General features: G+C 41.4%; 2 protein-coding genes across 2 annotated transcripts in view; one reads left to right on the forward strand and one right to left on the reverse strand.

Moving 5' to 3' along the window:
* Positions 1-15,644, reverse strand: part of LOC136866059 (uncharacterized) — a 158,562-nt gene extending 142,918 nt beyond the window's left edge. The window contains exons 1-3 of the mRNA XM_067142695.2: positions 15,586-15,644; positions 14,749-15,357; positions 14,443-14,653 (exon numbers count right to left, since the gene is read on the reverse strand). Of these exons, the coding sequence (XP_066998796.1) occupies positions 14,443-14,653; positions 14,749-15,346 (809 nt within the window). The 5' untranslated portion in view covers positions 15,347-15,357; positions 15,586-15,644. The remainder of the gene's footprint in view (positions 1-14,442; positions 14,654-14,748; positions 15,358-15,585) is intronic.
* Positions 15,645-15,743: 99 nt separating this feature from the next.
* The window catches only part of LOC136866061 (protein ILRUN), a 67,877-nt gene continuing 62,767 nt past the window's right edge, over positions 15,744-20,853 (forward strand). Inside the window, exons 1-3 of the mRNA XM_067142700.2 lie at positions 15,744-16,042; positions 16,339-16,458; positions 16,555-16,784. Of these exons, the coding sequence (XP_066998801.2) occupies positions 15,888-16,042; positions 16,339-16,458; positions 16,555-16,784 (505 nt within the window). The 5' untranslated portion in view covers positions 15,744-15,887. The remainder of the gene's footprint in view (positions 16,043-16,338; positions 16,459-16,554; positions 16,785-20,853) is intronic.

Consider the following 20,853-nt stretch of genomic DNA (forward strand, 5'->3'; position numbering starts at 1 on the left):
CCTCGGTACCCTGTCATATGCTTTCTCTAGATCTACGAAACATAAACACAACTGCCTATTCCTCTCGTAGCATTTTTCAATTACCTGGGGCATACTGAAAATCTGATCCTGACAGCCTCTCTGTGGTCTGAAACCACACTGGTTTTCATCCAACTTCCTCTCAACGACTGATCGCACTCTCCCTTCCAGGATGCCAGTGAATATTTTGCCTGGTATACTAATCAATGAGATACCTCGATAGTTGTTGCAATCCTTCCTGTTCCCTTGCTTATAGATAGGTGCAATTACTGCTTTTGTCCAATCTGAAGGTACCTTACCAACACTCCACGCTAATTTTACTACTCTATGAAGCCATTTCATCCCTGCCTTCCCACTATACTTCACCATTTCAGGTCTAATTTAATCTATCTATTTTAATCTATATATTTACCATCCTTTCCACTTCCTCAAGCGTAATTTCACCAACATCATTTTCCTCCTCCCCATGAGCTTGGTTGTTCGCAACACCACCAGGATTATTTCCTTTTACATTGAGAAGATGTTCAAAATAGTCCCTCCACCTCTCCAGTGATTCCCTGGGATCTATTATGAGTTCACCTGAATTACTCAAAACACTGTTCATTTCTTTTTTCCCTCCCTTCCTAAGATTCTTTATTACTGTCCAGAAAGGTTTCCCTGCTGCTTGACGTAGCCTTTCCAGGTTATTACCAAACTCTTCCCATGACTTCTTTTTGGATTCAACAACTATTTGTTTCGCTCTGTTTCTTTCATCTACGTACCAATCCCTGTCTGCCTTGGCCCTTGTTTGGAGCCATTTCTGATAAGCCTTCTTTTTACGTTTACAGGCTGCTCTCACTTCATCATTCCACCAAGATGTTCGCCTTTTCCCATCTTTACACACAGTTGTTCCTAGGCATTCCCTTGCTGTTTCTATTACAGCATCCCTGTATGCCACCCATTCACTTTCTATATCCTGAAGCTGCTTACTGTCTACTGTTTGAAACTTCTCACTAATCATATCCATGTACTTCTGTCTAATTTCCTCGTCCTGGAGACTTTCTACCCTTATTCGTTTGCAGACAGATTTCACTTTCTCTACCCTAGGCCTAGAGATACTTAGTTCACTACAGATCAGATAGTGGTCTGTATCATCGAAAAAACCGCGAAAAACTCGTACATTCCTAACAGATTTCCTGAATTCAAAGTCTGTTAAGATATAGTCTATTATGGATCTGGTACCCCTAGCCTCCCATGTGTAGCGGTGAACAGCCTTATGCTTGAAGAATGTATTCGTAACAGCTAAACCCTTACTAGCACAGAAGTCCAGCAAACGCTTCCCATTCCCATTAGCTTCCATATCTTACCCACATTTACCAATCACCCTTTCGTATCCTTCAGTTCTATTCCCAACTCTCGCATTGAAATCGCCCATTAGCACTATTCTATCCTTGCTGTTGACCCTGACCAAGATGTCACTCAATACTTCATAAAACTTGTCAACTTCATCCTCATCTGCACCCTCACATGGTGAATACACGGACACAATTCTTGTCCTAATTCCTCCCACTGACAAATCTACCCACATCATTCGCTCATTTACGTGCCTAACAGAAACTATGTTGCGTGCAATGGTATTCCTGATAAAGAGCCCTACCCCAGACTCTGCCCTTCCCTTTCTAACACCCGTCAAGTACGGATGTATTTGAAAATAAAATGTCCTTGAATAACTTGTGATACCTAATATGACTTACGGATATAAGAAGGCGGTAACAGGCGAGAAATTTAAGCGCAGAGATTCTTAGGTAAACCGATAAGTTGATGATTTATGGTGTTATTACTTAAGCCTAAAGAGGCAAGACAGAAGAAAGAAATTAAAGCGGAAAACGTAAGTATAGAATAGAAATACAGTGAAAATTATGGCAAAAAAAAAAAAAAAAAAAAAAAAAAAAAAAAAAAAAAAGCCTACGGTGTGAAATAGTGGGCTACAGTCCGTGGGACTGTTCAAATATTAACAACACCCCTTAATGCTATTTGAGGACGATTGTAACCTCCAACGGCATTCCGCCAATATCCCGCAGAATGTCCGACGGACGTCTCTCTTGCTTTCTACCCAAGAAACAACCACGAGTTGACAGGAATGATGAGGAAAATGGAAAACCGTTACTTCCCTGCTGGCAAGCGGTCAGAGACGTTGTCATGGCAACCGGTAGGTTCGTTGTCGGATTGTCGGTCACTCAATGCAGAGAATGAGTCCCGAGCAGCTCTATAGGGAAACTGAAGTAATAGATGGTATTAGTGATCATGAAGCTGTTTTTGTGGTAGTTAAAAATAAATGTGATTGAAAGGAAGGTCTTAAAAGTAGGACTGTTAGGCAGTACCATATGGCTGATAAAGCAGGTATGAGGCAGTTTCTAAAAAGTAACTATGATCGGTGGAAAACGGTAAATAAAAATGTAAACAGACTCTGGGATGGGTTTAGAGAAATTGTTGAGGAATGCGAAAACAGGTTTGTACCTTTAAGGGTGATAAGGAATGGTAAAGACCCACCTTATTATAATAGAGAAATAAAGAGACTAAGAAGGAGGTGCAGACTGGAAAGAAATAGAGTTAGAAATGGCTGTGGAAGTAAGGAGAAATTGAAGGAACTTACTAGAAAATTGAATCTAGCAAAGAAGGCAGCTAAGGATAACATGATGGCATGCATAATTGGCAGTCATACAAATTTTAGTGAAAAATGGAAGGGTATGTATAGGTATTTTAAGGCAGAAACAGGTTCCAAGAAGGACATTCCAGGAATAATTAATGAACAAGGGGAGTGTGTATGTGAGGATCTTCAAAAGGCAGAAGTATTCAGTCAGCAGTATGTAAAGATTGTTGGTTACAAGGATAATGTCGAGATAGAGGAAGAGACTAAGGCCAAAGAAGTAATAAAATTTACGTATGATAACAATGACATTTACAATAAGATACAAAAGTTGAAAACTAGAAAAGCGGCTGGAATTGATCAGATTTCTGGGGATATACTAAAGACAATGGGTTGGGATATAGTACCATATCTGAAGTACTTATCTGATTATTGTTTGGTCGGAGGAGCTATACCAGATGAATGGAGAGTTGCTATAGTAGCCCCTGTGTATAAAGGAAAGGGTGATAGACATAAAGCTGAAAATTACAGGCCAGTAAGTTTGACATGCATTGTATGTAAGCTTTGGGAAGGCATTCTTTCTGATTATATTAGACATGTTTGTGAAATTAATAACTGGTTCGATAGAAGGCAATTCGGTTTTAGGAAAGGTTATTCCACTGAAGCTCAACTTGTAGGATTCCAGCAAGATATAGCAGATATCTTGGATTCTGGAGGTCAAATGGACTGTATCGCGATTGGCATGTCTAAAGCATTTGATAGGGTGGATCATGGGAGACTACTGGCAAAAATGAGTGCAATTGGACTAGACAAAAGAGTGACTGAATGGGTTGCTATATTTCTAGAAAATAGATCTCAGAGAGTTAGAGTAGGTGAAGCTTTGTCTGACCCTGTAATAGTTGAGAGGGGAGTTCCTCAGGGCAGTGTTATCGGACCTTTATGTTTTCTTATATATATAAATGATATGAGTAAAGGAGTGGAATCGGAGGTAAGGCTTTTTGCGGATGATGTTATTCTCTATAGAGTGATAAATAAGTTACAAGATTGTGAGCAACTGTAACGTGACCTCGAAAATATTGTGAGATGGACAGCAGGCAATGGTATGTTGATAAACGGGGCTAAAAGTCAGGTTGTGTGTTTTACAAATAGGAAAAGTCCTCTCAGTTTTAATTACTGCGTTGATGGGGTGAAAGTTCCTTTTGGGGATCATTGTAAGTATCTAGGTGTTAATATAAGGAAAGATCTTCACTGGGGTAATCACATAAATGGGATTGTAAATAAAGGGTACCGATCTCTGCACATGGTTATGAGGGTGTTTAGGGGTTGTAGAAAGGATGTAAAGGAGAGTGCATATAAGTCTCTGGTAAGACCCCCAACTAGAGTATGGTTCCAGTGTATGGGACCCTCACCAGGATTACCTGATTCAAGAACTGGAAAAAATCCAAAGAAAAGCAGCTCGATTTGTTCTGGGTGATTTCCGACAAAAGAGTAGCGTTACAAAAATGTTGCAATGTTTGGGTTGGGAAGAATTGAAAGAAGAAGAGCTGCTCGACTAAGTGGTATGTTCCGAGCTGTCAGCGGAGAGATGGCGTGGAATGACATTAGTAGACGAATAGGTTTGAATGGCGTCTATAAAAGTAGGAAAGATCACAATATGAAGATAAAGTTGGAATTCAAGAGGACAAACTGGGGCAAATATTCATTTATAGGAAGGGGAGTTAGGGATTGGAATAACTTACCAAGGGAGATGTTCAATAAATTTCCAATTTCTTTGAAATCATTTCGGAAAAGGCTAGGAAAGCAACAGATAGGGAATCTGCCACCTGGGCGACTGCCCTAAATGCAGATCAGTATTGATTGATAGATTGAGTACTTTTTCCCCCGTCATTTGAAGAGTAAGCGAAAGTACGTGCATAACAAAAGTTGTTTATAATGAAGGGACGTTTCACATATAGTCCACGGATATTAAAGAAAATCAATAGTATAAGAGGAAATGGAAGAAAAATTATATGGTTTTCCTATAAACATCCCGTCTATTTAAAGATTTTTAAATCACATGCACATCAAAACCTTCCCCGGGCTGAGTATACTCTAAATATGAAGTTTGGTGGAAACCTATCCAGCCGTTCTGCCGTGATGGTGGAATAAAGAGACACGAAAAATAAAAAATTGATGTGATCTTCAGCTGACCTGAAACGGATAAATATCCATAAATTGGAGAAAAATACAAAATTACAGACAGCGGACCCCCTACAACTTTATTTATATAGATATTACTTTTTGCTGAATGAATAAAAGGAAGTTTTCTTTTTCAAAAAAGGAATTGTAAATAGCTTGCACGCTTAAACCTTGTACCTTTGTAAATTGTAACAAAAATTATTACGAGTCAGTTTTCTTTGAATGTATAAATGTAAGAAAATAAAGTTGACTGTTTACATCGAGCGCAATATAAATCAAACCGAAATAAAGCTAGGTAAAAAATGTAATATGAGGTAAACAATTGATAGGGAATCTACCACCTGGGCAGTCGTACTAAATAATGCAGATCATTGATGACTGAAAGGTCGGTTTTCTTGCGGTTAAAACGTTTAACACTAAAACAGCAGAAGGGGTCGAAATGACACTCACCTTCAATTTCTCTTTAATAATGTGCGCATTCTTGTATCATTTCTCTTCAAACACTTTGAATTTTAATCGTTTTTCGTCCCGTTTACGATAATGTTATCGCACCCAGAAAAATGTTTGCATTTTCATAGATTTTTGATTATACTTACCCTAGACAGCGGTAGGGGTCATTTTTACACCTGTACAATTCCTTATTACAACGCAGCACTTTGCACTGTCAGACAACAACAACAACAGTGTGTACCCAGTCTGGAGTATTAGTATTGTTGAGCTCTTATTGTCAGATGAGTGTTCCATTTAGCCGGATTATTGTATTCATCTCAACATTTAGAAAGTGTTCTTCTTACAGACATATCGGGCTACGATCTTCTTTCTACTGACGAAGTACCTCGTATGATAGAATATTCAGATGTTGAGTCTGAAAGTGAACTATCCAATTTAGTTGGTGATTTCTTGCTTGACACAAGCGCGATTAGTGAGAACGAAGGTCATAACGAGGCAGAGGGCGAATTATCCGCCGGAGGAATCGAAAGTGCTAATCTGCCTCCGAATTCGCCGCGAATGTCTGTCTCAGTTAGGCGTTTCATCAGCAAAGATGGTCGCCCGAGACGGATCCGAGTTGGAGGTCATGGGTTCGAACTCTTCATCTGGAAGGCGGGCTGCAATGAACGTCCTGAAAGAGCGGAGAGGTCCTACCACATATGCTCACCGCAGAGTTGACGACTCTGTCATTATTGCCTTTCATCTCCTCTTTGATGAATCGATGCTTCGTCTAACGAAACGACACAGAATCAAACTCTCAGAAAGAACTCAAGAACACGGACTGGACCGAGGAGATGTGGTCGACCAAATGTCTCGTGAATATACCATCAAGGCTGCATGCAGGAGATAGCCAATGCATGTCTTTTACAATATCCTAGACCTACCAGCTGTCAATGCTTGGGTCTTTTAAAAACAAGTAATGGGTAGGAAGATAAAGCGGAAGAAGTTCATCCTTAACTGAAATAACAAGGCGGGATGAGCAAACGACAACAACAACAACAACAACAACAACAACAAGAACAGGGAGGAGGCTGTAGGACTGTGTCCATCTAAAAAGCGGAAGAAGTGCCAAGTTGGTCTGTGTAAAGACAACAAATCTAGCGATGCCTGCAGCAGGTGTCTCAAAGCAGTGTACGGAAAATGTACACGAAAAGTAGAAGTTGTGGTGGTGATTTTTGTTTTAAGAGGAAGTACAAGAATGTAATCATCCACTCTGAACAAATTAGTGGAAAATAACTTTAAAATAAAATAACATTTATTTAACGAAGGAATTTGGAAACGCAGTACAAATTAAAAAAATTATTGAATTAGGCCGAAAAATTACTAACGAATCAAATGGGAACGTGCACTCCCTGAGTAACAGTACACTTGTAATTTACATAACCTTCATTAATCCACCGTCGCACATAAAGCAGATGACGAGATCAGCATGGGTTCGAGTGTTTTCTGCAGGCCGAGTTCCATCCTAGGCCAGAGAGATCGGCGCACTCTGTGAGGATGTGGGCCACAGTGAAGTCGGCACCACAAGAACACACTGAGCGACCTTCCCTCTTAAGGAGATAAGAGTGCCTAGATAGTCCACGACCTATCCTCAGCCTACAAAATATTATGACCTCTCTCCGTGAAGGCCGTAAAGAGGACCGTCACACGGAGATTGTCTTCTTAATTGCTCTCAGCTTGTTGGGAGTTCGGATAGCTATCCACTCCGATTCTCAGGGCGCCAAGATGGTTCGACGTAGATGAGAACAAGTAACATTAGCAGGTACATCAATAGATCTTGGAGGTAAAAGTACCGCTTCCTTTGCAGCTTTATCCACAAGTTCGTTTCTCGCAATCCCAACGTGGCTTCGAAGCCATGTGAAAGTGATTCTAGTGCCAGCATCACTTAACCTGGCTAGAAGGTCATGAATCTGCTGCACCAGTGGGTGTTGCGAGAAACAGGTTTCAATAGACTGTAGAGAGCTTAACGAGTCAGTACACATAAGAATGTGGCTTCTTTCGTCACCCAGTACAAACTTCAGAGCTTCTAAGATGGCGTAAAGCTCCGCAGTATACACGCTACATACACTAGGAAGCGATATCTTCGTGCTCATATTATCGGTGACGAAATAACAACCAACATTTTCACAGATTTTAGAACCATCCGTGAGAATATGTCTCGCGGCCGGATATTGGTGAACGAAGTCCTGGAAATACCTCCGATAAACGGAGGAATCCGTGTTCACCTGTTCACTTTGGGTCCACGGAGTAGATCTAGGCGTATTTCCGGTCGCGGAACTAACCGCGGAGGTACCTCGCTAAAAGTATGTTCAAGACAATCACCGATATCTATATTTAAATCACGACACAGACTATCAATTCGAAACCCAACCGGCCGTGTGACAATCGGCCTGTCTTAGTACCTCTGGTGGTATTGGGTACTAAAGGAGCGGCATTTCACGAATTTTGGCAGCGTACGTGGAGTAACTGCTGCCTCCTTTTCCGTAAAGGTGGAACTCCCGCTTCAACGAGTAGGCTGGAAATGGGGCTAGTACGGAAAACTCCCGTTATTGCCAGCCTAACTCTACTATGGTGAATACTGTCTAAAAGGCGTAGATTTTGATGCTGGGCCATAAACCACGCTTCCGTAGTCAATTCGGGAGAGGACCGTTGCCGAGTAAAAAAGTAGCAGCACCGCACGGCCAGCCCCCACGAAGTGCCGCTGAGAAACTTAAGCATGTTAAGTCACTTCACGGATGTGGGACCGCCACGTTAGTCTCTTATCAAAATGGAGACCCAGGAATCAGCAAGTGTCTACCACTGGTAAGACGCTGTTTCGCAAGCGGAGCTCTGGTTCATGATGCACAAGCCGACGTCGACAGAAGTGTACAGCTGAGGTTTCCGTTGCTGAAAATCGAAAACTATGTTGCAGGGCCCATCTGTCGACTCGGTTAATAGCTTGCTGTAGCTGTCTCTCAGCAAACGCCACCTTTCCGGAGCTGTAATGCAGAGCTAAATCGTCTACATACAGCGATGGAACGACTGCAGGCCCAGCTGCGGCAACTATGCCGTTGATGGCGATTGCGAACAGGGTGACACTCAGTACTGATCCCTGAGGTACCCCATTTTCCTGAATGTAATATTGAGAAAATGCATTCCCTACTCGGACTTGAAAGAGCCTGAAAGACATGAAGTTCTCAATAAACGTTGGCAACTTTCCCCGAAATCCCCAATGGTGTAGTGTGGAGCGAATTCCATATCGCCAGGTAATACCGCAAGCGGCGACTAGATGTTCCTTCAGGAGAAAGGCCTGCTGAATGGCGCTCTCCAGTCTGACCAGATGATCAGTGGCAGATCGATGAGAGCGGAAACTACGCTGGTAGTTAGACAAGAGATCTTCCTATTCCATGGCCCACACAAGACGCCAGTTAACCATCCTTTCAAATAGCTTACAAAGGCCATTATTTTGTAAGGCACATTTACCTATAACTATCCAGGAGTTTTGGATCGTTGCCTTGCTTGGGAATTGATATCAAAATTCCCTCACGCCAATGAGATGGAAACACTCCCTCACTCCATATTCTGTTGAATAGGGTGACGATATCCTTGAGACGTGCGGATTTTGTCCGGTCCAGGAGCCGTGTCTCTGCATAGCGCGAGTGCACTCCGCAACTTGCATTCCATGAAAGGCAGGTTATAGGGATGCGAATCACTAGAGGCGAAAGAGAGATTGTGTGCCTCTGCTTCGCGCTTAATTGGTATAAGTGCAGAGTCGTATCTCCCAAAATTGGAAGTATCTGCGGAAAGTGACGCGATGTGGTCTGCAATGACTGAAGGAATCGTAACTATATCTCCGTTAATGGAGATTCCGGGGAATGAGGGCACATACTGTACTCCGACAGTACGGCGGAGTTTTGTCCACACTTGTGATGACGGAGCATGTGCCGTCATGGAAGACACATACTTTTCCCACGTAGCTTTCTTACTTTCTCGAATCAAACAACGGGCCTTGGCGCGCAGACGCTTAAATGTTATATGATTGGCTATCGTAGGATTCCGACGACAATGCTTAAAAGCCCGTCGGCGATCACGTATGGCTGCTGCAATTTCGTTGGTCCACCACGGGACCTGTTTCCGGCGAAGAATACCGGACGAGGAAGGAATTGTTTCCTCTGCAGCAGCTAGAATTCCAGTAGTAATGGAAGAAACGTGGCCGTTAACAGACTCCAGCATGTCATCGGCCATCACTGCGTGTCTGGAAAATTCTGGCCAATTTGCCCGCCGAAGTAACCAGCGCTTGGATACTTAGAATTTTTTTTTTTAATCTATGAGAGTTAGAAGTATCGTGTACTTGCCACCATAACAGGGGAACTAGCGCATGGCTGCACATACTGACATCCATGTGTGAGAATGTGCCATATGCGCTGCTGAAATGAGTCGGTTCCCCTGTGTTAAGCACACCAAGATCGAAGGAGTACTCTGTTATTTTAAATTAGGAGGAGCAGTAAAAGATGGTTCATTTTAGAAAATCCGACTGGTCGATCTTTAACACTCAAGTTTCACTCGATTTCACATTGCTAAGTTATCGATAATAATGCTTGTTGTTTAAAGGGCCCTAACATCTAGGTCATCGGCCCTCCAAATTATTGTATGTATGTACAACCCTTGTTCGTTTCTCCGGGGTCGGGTATGAAGTGAGATGAATCTTTGTAGCGAGTATTTACGACCGGATACCCTTCCTGACGCCAACCTCATCACAGGAGTTAACGAGATGAAATGATTGGCATTATATTGAAGTAGGAAGGGAGATGGTAAAGCGCAGTGCCGGCACGTAGTCTACTCCTGTTGGATAGCACCAAGGGGGTCTGCTCAAGGCTTAACGTCCCCAACCGACGGACGAAACACCATCACCAGCGTCATATGCCCTCACTCCTTATGAGCACTGCAGAAAGGTTTGGTATTGAATCCAGACTTTTGGCACGCAATCTAATGACTAGAAATTGTATACCACCACCTCTACTACCATGCCGGCCAACATTCTGATATTTTTTTTTTACCACGAACGGGACTCGAACCGGCTAACCACGATGTCAGACCATTTGGACTTTTGCCATGCTAAGAGGCTCAGACGGTTGAGCGACGGCCTTCTGACTCCAACTTGGTAGATTCAATCCTGGCTCAGTCCGGTGGTATTTGAAGGTGCTCAAATACGTCAGCCCCATGGTAGATTTACTGGCACGTAAAAGAACACTCGAGGGACTATATTCCGACACCCCGGCGTCTCCGAAAACTGTAAAAGTAATTAGTGGGACGTAAAGCCAATAACATTATTGTTATTTTTTCATTTGGACTTGAAGCCTTAATGATCACGACTACCGGGCGACAAAACCAAGTTATTCTAATTTAAACAGAAAACAAACCACTTGTTACATAACGTTGAAATTAAATATGGAAAGGACATCTGTTGTTTTCCATTATCTTAAGGCGACAAGTAGCTAACCTTGGGATGAATGAGTGAGGAGGTTAACTTGTGCGGCATCCAGCAACATGGTGTAACGAGACAGAAGATCCTAATAGAGTCCATAGATAGGTAGAGTCTATCAACCGTATGACCAACATTAAGTTACTTCATAACCCAAGAACTGACAGAGGAACACTCCATAGATTGTTTTATATCTCCATCACCAACAAAAGAGCTGGGTTTTTTATTAACAGACCCTTCGATATTAATTTTCGTTCCATGCGATCAGCTGAAACTTAGTTTTGAGAGAGAGATAGAGAAAACGACACACTCAATCACGTCTATAAGTTAATTTTTGAGAAGAAAATTCATTTCTTACAGGTTATAGAGGTCTCTGAAAGAGCAGGAAGTGAAGGTGTTTCTGCTGTAGGCCGACTGAACCCCAAAATCACTCACCTCTCCCAAAATCAGTCTCTCGTTTCTTTACAGGCACTCCATACTCATCATTTCTGTCCACCGAGTACCGGTACCATGGGACTAACGGCAAGATACATTTTTGGTCCATGAACGTGTTTCCTATCGTCCAAAAATCGATTTATATTTTACATTTGCATTTTAATCAGTCACCTCAACCACACAGTTTTCATTAAAGCGCTCAACGTCCGTGAAATTGATCTTTGTGCTTGGAAGTTGGAAAAGACGTAAGCAAACTTTGATAGTCTTGAAAAAAAAAAAACACTCCCTATAATCCATTTCCACACGCCGTACTTTGGATAAAAGTTTTGATTGCTATTTGCTTTACGTCACACCGACACAGATAGGAAAGGCTTGGAAATGGGAAGGAAGCGGCCGTGGCCTTAATTAAGGTACAGCCCCGCATTTGCTTGGTGTGAAAATGAAAAACCATCTTCAGGGCTGCCGACAGTGGGGTTCGAACCCACTATCTCCCGGATGCAAGCTCACAGCTGCGCGTCCCTAACCGCACGGGCCAACTCACCCCTAACCGCACGACCAACTCGCCCGGTTTGGATAAAAGTAACACATAAAGAAGCATTTTATGCAGCAAGTTTATACTAGTCTCCAATGCTAGAATCTACAGTATTTCGTCTGTTTCATGGTAATGAATTCGGGATTAATGATCTCGTACGATTTCTCAGCTTATCTGCATAATTTATTTTCCTAGTGGTATAGTGGCATAAGTTCGAATTTGTACTTACAGTACGGGTACATTGGAATTAACTTTGTTTTTTTTTTAATCTGAAGACAGTAATTAGGCTATTTGACACCAAAATATGTTAATTTTCACTCATTATTAAAAATCTAAAAACAATAGCACTATTACGACTTCGTATATAAGAAATACACTGACATCCAGGTGTGGAATGAAACTCGCATGCGGTCCAGGTAGTACGTCATTTAAGTCACTATAAATCAAACAGGTACGAGCCACACGATTTAAAGTGTTTCTGCTACTACTACTACTACTACCAGTAGCGGCGATTGGGAGTTAAAAGTAGGGAGGGAAGCAAAAAATTACAGACAACAAAGCACCCGGGTATGTGGGATGGCGGCGGCGGGAGGGAGAGGGGGGGGGGGCGTGTTATATACATCAAAATTGAAAGGGAAGCTGCAAATTTGTAAACTATGCTTTCTGAGCGAATTTCGACGGAAAGGTAAAGGTTGACAGCCTATCAACTTAACTGTGCTAATAGTATTTTTTAATTTTTTTAAAGATTTAGATTCAATGCTATACAATAAAATTTTCGCCAAAGGAGCGATATTACACGTGTATTACAATTAAATAGAAGTCCGCCGTGATTCTACAATGAAAATTATTTAGTATTTGACTACACACCATGAAACTAACAGATACTTGAAGAAACTGCCAGACTGACGAATGCGCGCGACAAGGGGATTGTACCTCAGTGTCCCATGACCTTGGCAAAAAATATACCCTGTTAACCTTCCTCACAGAAGATGCTGTGTCCACTATATACTTGCTGTGGCGTTATACAAATAGGTTAACCACGACGAACGACATTTTTATGCGTATTTCCTCAAATAATTGTGTTAATAATTAAATATTATAAACGAAATAATTAGCTGATAAGACAACAAGGTTTGTACAAATTGCTTGTTTTAATAATTCCTATTATTCGTTGTTTCAGCCAGCTGAAATGGAATACAAATGTACGGTAATGTTTTCTCCACAAAGTGCCCCCCCCCCCCACCTTCACCCTACACTAATCGCCGCTACTGACTACTACTACTACTACTACTACTACTACTACTACTAGGCCTACTACGGTAAATGTTTTCATTTCTACCTGAAGGGGGAGGCGAGCCTCCTAGACGGTGACGTCTCTCAGGCCAGGAGACTTGTATTGGAGGTGATGTGCGGAGGTGAAAGGGTTGGCGGCCGTGGCCTATACTAGGAACTGTCCCGGGATTCGCCTTAGTGGAGGAGAATGGAAAACCTCGGAAAACCATTACCAGAACAGCCGACGGTGGGGACTAGCCCCTATCCGTTGAAGTGTTTCATGGGTGATGCAAATCATAGGACTATTGATGTTAACTGTTTAACAGTGCCGCAGCCATTGACCCTTAAAACACTAGCAACGAAGTCAACAGAGCTATCAAATAAAGATGGTGGTAGGAGTGGCATTGATGATGGTGGTTGTGATTATTTCAATTTCTGTTTTATGGGGTCTTACATTGTAATCATTGACCTGGAACAGTAATAAAGTATCACCTACAGTCTGAATTATATACATAATTTACAACTTTATTTTCCTCGCCTAAGGTAAATAGAATGCCGGTACCGGTACTTAAAAAAATAGCTTTATTCTACACAGTAAGTTAAGGCCTAAATAAATGCAGGTACTACCATTACGTCCCATATATGCTTCAATTACGTGACTCGTACAATAAAGGTCAGTTTGGACTGGTGAATTTTTGAATGATTTTTTTTTTTTCTCTGATAAATTTCATCCTGATATAGAGGCAGCCTTTTTAACCAAGACAAAGAGCTTGGTACCGAGCTCGATAGCTGCAGTCGCTTAAGTGCGACCAGTATCCAGTAATCGGGAGATAGTGGGTTCGAGCCCCACTGTCGGCAGCCCTGAAGATGGTTTTCCGTTGTTTCCCATTTTCACACCAGGCAAATGCTGGGGCTGTACCTTAATTAAGGCCACGGCCGCTTTCTTCCACTTCCTAGGCCTTTCCTATCCCATCGTCGCCATAAGACATATCTGTGTCGGTGCGACGTAAAACAAGTAGCAAAAAAAAAAAAAAAAAGAGCTTGGTCTTGATTAATACCATAACGAATGACGTCCACGAAAGAACGACACAGTGGTGTTATAATATAGCAATAGAAATTACTAACATTTGTCTTGTAGTTTAAGACACTAGAATGTGCTTCATATGGACAGTCTATTAAGCATGACAGTTGACATAACAGAAATGTAGGCCTGCCTTGTCAGCCGTGTGCGAGCAAAGAACAAAGTGACCAGGGTCGCTGGAAGCAACTCTAACCGTGCCAATCCCAAGGGACTGCCAAATTTATATTTGGTTTACGTACACCCAATCCCAAAACTACAGCATGCATCAGCCACGTGCATATCTACAAAGGTATTCAATCAATGAAGAGTTGAAGATAAGGCTAAGGAAGTGCATAAACAATACTACTTACGAAATCCAGCTGTAGATGCCCGAGACGGTCAGTTCTCCTCTTTCATGGAGTGCCTGCTCTATAAGCTCTGTGTACGTGAAGGGCGGTTTCTTTGAAGTGTAAGGTGATGCTTTATAAATTTTCATTTGTGCTTGAAACTTCTCCACATTGTCGTTGGAGTCTGAGAGGTAGCTTCTGTTCACTGCGGACTTAATTCTAGCTTCTGTTGTACCTGCGATCAAAGATAATAACAACACACTAAGTACCGTACAAACTTCCATATGTAATGTACGATCATTGTCGGCAATTCAGTGCTTAAAAACTTACCATCTCTACTCTCATCTTCTTCTTCGCTACCTTGATAGTTATGGTCATGGACAAAACCATTCGAATTAAACAAGGAATCCACTTTGAAATTTAATAGCCATGACAAATTCGAAGCTTCGTTATCATAGTCACTAACTTGCTGATGTCCAGAATTTTCAAGGACTGGTGAGGACGAAACGTTCACATTTGCAGCCCCCACTCCACTGTCGATTTCCGAATAGTCAGAAAAAAATTGCCTATTCCCATTTTTTTCCCCATCATTAAAGTTTGATCCACTAGTATCACTCCAAGTTGCACTGTTATTCGCATTTTCAGAAATATGCAGACTGGTATTGTGCATTTCTCCACACTCAGATAGACTATGGTTATTAATATTCCATTTCCCATTTACTACTACTACCTCTAGATTTGACGAATGATTACTATTAACACTCTTATTTCCACGCAAGTAGCACTTTCGTTCTCTGTTCTTTGTATCAGCTAGAAGTTTTCGCTTTACTGCCCTAGCTCTAGTTTGCACAGTCGTATTCCGAGGGCCAGTTTTATTGTTGCACAACTTCTCATCGGTACTGGTGTTATCCGTCGTCGGGCCTATCATATTTCATTATCCTGAAATTATACATGGAAATCTTATTAACAATGGCAATATATCACAAAAAAGTAATATTTGGTGCTATTTAAAACAACACATGAAGAATTAAATCAAGATATCGGTAACACAGTTTGTACTACAAAATGAATACGCTCTATAAACGCTCGAAATTTATTACACTACTCCTAAATTTTGGATTATCTATGCTACGAATATCTATAATCCCCGCAAAAAAATTTTCGTACCTACGTAATGCGGACTCGTCTCCCTGAACTTTCATACCAACCCGCTTCGATTAGTGGCAGATGACATTCTGCGATCGTGTATGAAATGCAACTCGTCGACGGCTCGTATCACGTGACGTGACGTCAACAAGCGCATTTTGGTTTCGAGACTGCGCAGGGAATAAGTGAAGGTGAAGTTGCAAATTCATTGTGCAACAAATGCATACATACAAAGTATTGAAATTAGTTGTATTTTGTTAGAAATCAAGTACAATACTTGATTAGTACCTCGCAGTCGCATTTGTAATTCATGAAGCATAACCATGGACGTCGACAATGAGGTAGATCAAACGCTTCTACAGCAGTTCAGCTGTATGGGGACCACTGATAGGGACGAGTTAGTAAAGCAATTACAAATATTGGTTGGAAATAATTTGAATGAAGCAGCTGCATCTTTCTTTTTGGACATGAATAATTGGTACGTAAATAATATGCCTGTTAGGTAACTGTCAAATATAAGGTTATGTTTGTTTAGGTTTTTAATTGCTCCGTGATGCAGTGTTTGTATACAGTGTACACATCTGCAGTAGGTAGCAGTTATTACTATCACTTAGTTCCTTCATATTACCTACACCCGTAATACTCTCTTTCAAACAGTATTTATAGGCCTATATGAATCTGAATTGTGTATTATGACAGTTCGAGTATATTTGATAACGAAGTTTCGTAAGTTTGACATTTCAGCTACGATACCAGGTACATATTTTGTTCCAGGAATCTTCAGGGTGCTGTGTGCTCATATTTCGACTTCGAATCTCCGTACAAATTGCCTTCTATGTCTTTACTGAGAGATGTAACAGTTGGAGAAGGTGAGAGTATACCTCCATCTACCAAGTAAGTGTTCCTTGTATGCATTCATACTTCTTGTTATTGAGTATGATGAGAAAATTTAAATTACCTTGCAGTTTATTTTATTATGTCTATTGAAAGGTTTACAAAGACATGGAGAGTTCAAAATGTGGGAGATGAGGTGTGGCCTCCTGGTTGTTGCTTACGCTTCAGTGGAGGAGACAGATTGTGTGCAGCTGAAAGACTGCCTGTATTGCCTGTTGGACCCGGTTGTACGACAGATCTAACCGTTGAAATGGTTAGTCCTCAACAACCAGGCATCTATGAGAGTAAATGGCGGATGTCGACATCATCTGGTTCCTACTTCGGAGGTTGGTGTAAAAGGATTAGAAAATTATTTAAAAATCAATATAGGCTATGTGAATCATTTGGTCATTCTAATCTTCTTCATTTCTTTTGTATCATATGACAAACTTGATGTTAATGGTAGTGTTAATTGTTGTAAAGGACAAATCTAATGGGTTAGGACTGATAAGTGGCCATTCAGTAGGGACATATTGACTGGTGTGTAGCCTTTTGAACACAGTATGATATGCAAGATAATTGATATGGGTGCTAAGGAGCAATTTGTTTTGGTTGTGTTTTGTATTTTCTTAAGTGGAGCTTTCTCAGGAACCTTTTTATAGGTAGGGTTATGTAGGCCAAAGGTATCCGTGAAGAGTCACTGTAAAATTTGTCCCAAATGGAACATAATAATTGCTTTTACACCAATAAAGTGAAAAATCCGCGGTAAATTAAGAAATACCGCCGTTACTAGAGAAATATGTATATGTACTTACGGGCCGTAGACAGGACTCCTTTATGTTGTATTCCGCTGCTTGTGCCGTCTTTTGTTTCTTTCTTGAGGTCCAGGGCTTGCACCGACGAATGGGAGTGCTATGTCTGAGAATTGTCATTGTCTTTGTACATATGACTACCGTGGGCAGTTCAAACAGCAAAATAGCATGATCCCTGGACCAATAAATATATTACTTGTTTGTTGAAAGGGAAATAGCACCAGCCGAGTTAGCCATGTGGTTAGGGGCGCGCAGCTGTAAGCTTGCATCCGGGAGATAGTGGGTTCGAATCCCACTGTCAGCAGCCCTGAAGATGGTTTTCTGTGGTTTCCCATTTTCACACTAGGCAGATGCTGGGGCTGTACCTTAATTAAGGCCATGGACGCTTCCTTCCAACTCCTAGCCCTTTCCTATCCCATCGTCGATCGTCGCCATAAGACCTATCTGTGTCGGTGCGACGTAAAGCCACTAGCAAAAAAAAAAAAAAGAAGAGAGAATAGCACGATCCCTGGACCAATAAATATATAATTTAATGAATGATGATGATGATGACGACGTATGGCTTTTAGTGCTGGGAGTGTCCGAGGACATGTTCGGCTCGCCAGGTGCAGGTCTTTCGATTTGACTCCTGTAGGCGACCTGCGTGTCTTGATGAGGATGAAATGATGATGAAGACGACACCCAGTCCCCGTGCCAGGGAAATTAACTAATTATGGTTACAATTCCCGACCCTGCCAGGAATCGAACCCAGGACCCCTGTGACCAAAGGCCAGCACGCTAACCATTTAGCCATGGAGCCGGACAATGAATGAGTTAGGGCACAAAACGAATGAGCGACATGAAGAAAACGACACCTAATTAATTCAAACAAATTCAGTGAGCAAAGACATCACACACAAAAGTGTTAGACAAACAAAACACATACTTAGCAGAAAAAATAGTTGAAAGGTAGTAAAGTATGTATCCATATTATTCTATATTATTATTTTGTACTATTTCTTAATTTACTTCAGATTTTACACTTTATTTGAGTAATATGAATTATTATATTCCATTTGGTTCAAATATCACAGTGACATTTCATGGGTACCTTTCGTCTACATAACCTGTAGGTAGAAATACTGCCCAACCTCACTGATCTTAGTAGCATTATTGGGAAGTAGAATTTAAGCAAATCGTACTTGGAATTCCTTTCAGAGGAGAGATGTGTTCATTACGATGTCCGGGAACCCACTATCCTGCCCCAAAAATTACATTTACTTTAGGTTATAATAACCTAAAGAAGAGAAACAATTGCTATTGTCCATTGCTAAACTACAAACTTGCATTCCTATTGGCCAGTGTAAAGTCTCATGTGACGTCATTAACATCAATCATAATATCTAGACTGTATTATCAATCCCGGTAAAATAAAAACAAAGAAACAGTATATATAAAGGAAACAATGCAGAATACAGGATATACAGGATGGGAATGATTTAAAATCAAAGTTACCTTAATGCAGAGGAGGGTACAGCGCTGCAGCAGCGATAAGGATTTCATGCACTCTGTGTTCCAGGCAGAAGGAGCTCTTGACCAGGGAAGTAGAGGCCTATGCCCCCAGATCCCCTTTGCTTGTTGCCTATTAACTGGTCTTGTCCTCCTCTACTCTAACCAATCCACACCAATGATTTATACAGGAAATAGAGGCCTAATGCCACTTTGCGGTAGCTCTAACCTGGGGGCTTATGCCTTCAGTCCCCCTTTGTTTTAGTTCTTAACTAGAGAGGTTGTTAACCTTGTACACTGCCCCAACCACATCCTCTGTGAGAAAGCAGCAAGAAGTAAGCTCTAAAGGCAGTCACTCTGCGCAGAGTCGAGGTACTAATAATTGGTGAATGCGGACTGTGGTATTGATTTTTTTTTTTAAATATATATATTTAGCAGTATGAATTTAGACCTAATCCTGTTCATTTGGAACTTGATGAAAATTATAATTTGAGTAATTAACTAGTTTGTATTCTTAAGTATCTACACCATAACTTTCGTCAGCTTATTCCAGTAATTTCTGGAATTGCTAGAGACACCCTAGCCCATTCTGATTCTGGCTAGGTGTTCAAGGCTGGATGCTCTTGCTAAAGTATTTTTCTACTCTGATGGCGGGCGGCCTACATGCTGTCGGGGGAAGCGGGGAGCATGGGGCCGACCAATCCAGCACGACGCGAGAGGCCGTTAAGGGAGAAAGACAGAGGCCACTACTACAACGTTGCCAGGAGCGCCCGCGCGCGTTAAAATTGTGTTGAAATCCACATAACAATGAAATACAGAGCTTCGTATGTTGCAGTTCGATTATGGTCCGTGGATGAGTTTTATTATTTTTATTTATGTATTTATTTCTATTATTTTCTTATATCTTCGATGTAGTATGATACGAGTTAAGTTAGTAATGCATATAACAAGTGCATCGACAACAGACCGAAAAACAATTCGTTCAAAAGTACAGAGTTACACAACACATTTTCTTACTTTGTCTTACCTTATTCCAGCTGAAGGATCCGTGTTACAGCACCCCGACACTCGCCATCATCACCAGAGCTGTCACCGGAAATATCCTCGTCACTCGACTCCTCACTGTGGCTGTCGTCTTACAGATTTATGATGATATCGTCCATGACTGTGTCCAATACCACGTCCCTTTTGTAATCGTCCTCTTGAAATTTTTTCAGCATGTGACACACAAGCCTTCCACTCCTGTTCGGTTACTTTATCCAGCTCCTCTTCCATTAAAGATTGGACGTCAGTTAGTTTGAACGTTTTGTTCCTTTTCCCTACAGCATTTTTAACGTTTCCCCAAACCAGCTCTATGGGGTTATATTGACAGTGATAGGGTGGCAGGCGAACAACGGTATGACCCTTTCTGTCAGCAAGTGTATCAATTTCGTACATTTTTGCCTTTGGCTTGAATTGTTTCACAAGAGACAACAGTTCGAGTCTGGTGTGATTGCTGTCATGAGGAATATTCCTAGCAGATAACCACGATATAATATCAGCTTTTCGTGTGTTCGTTGTAGGAATTCGTTCTAGCTGTACTGAATGGTAGCTGGCATTGTCCATTACAATCACTGCGTCTTTGATGTTCCTTTCGTCAAGAGCGTCTAAAGACTTCAAAAACCACTCTTTAGAAACCATAGCGTTCATATCAGTGTGGTAGTCATCACTGGTCGATTTCACCTTTGGCCTGAAAACCAATTTACATTCCTGTAGAAAACCAGTGCGACTGGAACCTGCGTGACAAATAATAATTCGTCCACCTTTCCCTACAGGAACTTTTAAACCCCCTGTACCCTCTTTATCTTGCCACATTTTCGTTGGAGCGTAATTCTGATGAATGTAAGTCTCATATAAATAAAATATATGGCGCGATGGGTCCTTATTCCTCAGGAGATGCATTTTTCTCAAAAACGTTACTCTGGCTGTTACTATATCAACTCTCTCCATTAAAACTCTTCTCCCGTCATTGCTTTTTTTATACTTGAACCCCATAGACTTCAGTATCCTCCACAATGAAGTAACTCCCCATTTAAATTTTATATCTCTTTCTAAATCACCACGTAATTTGTTCAGT

The sequence above is a fragment of the Anabrus simplex genome, chromosome 3 (assembly GCF_040414725.1).
Source record: "Anabrus simplex isolate iqAnaSimp1 chromosome 3, ASM4041472v1, whole genome shotgun sequence".
NCBI lineage: Eukaryota > Metazoa > Arthropoda > Insecta > Orthoptera > Tettigoniidae > Anabrus > Anabrus simplex.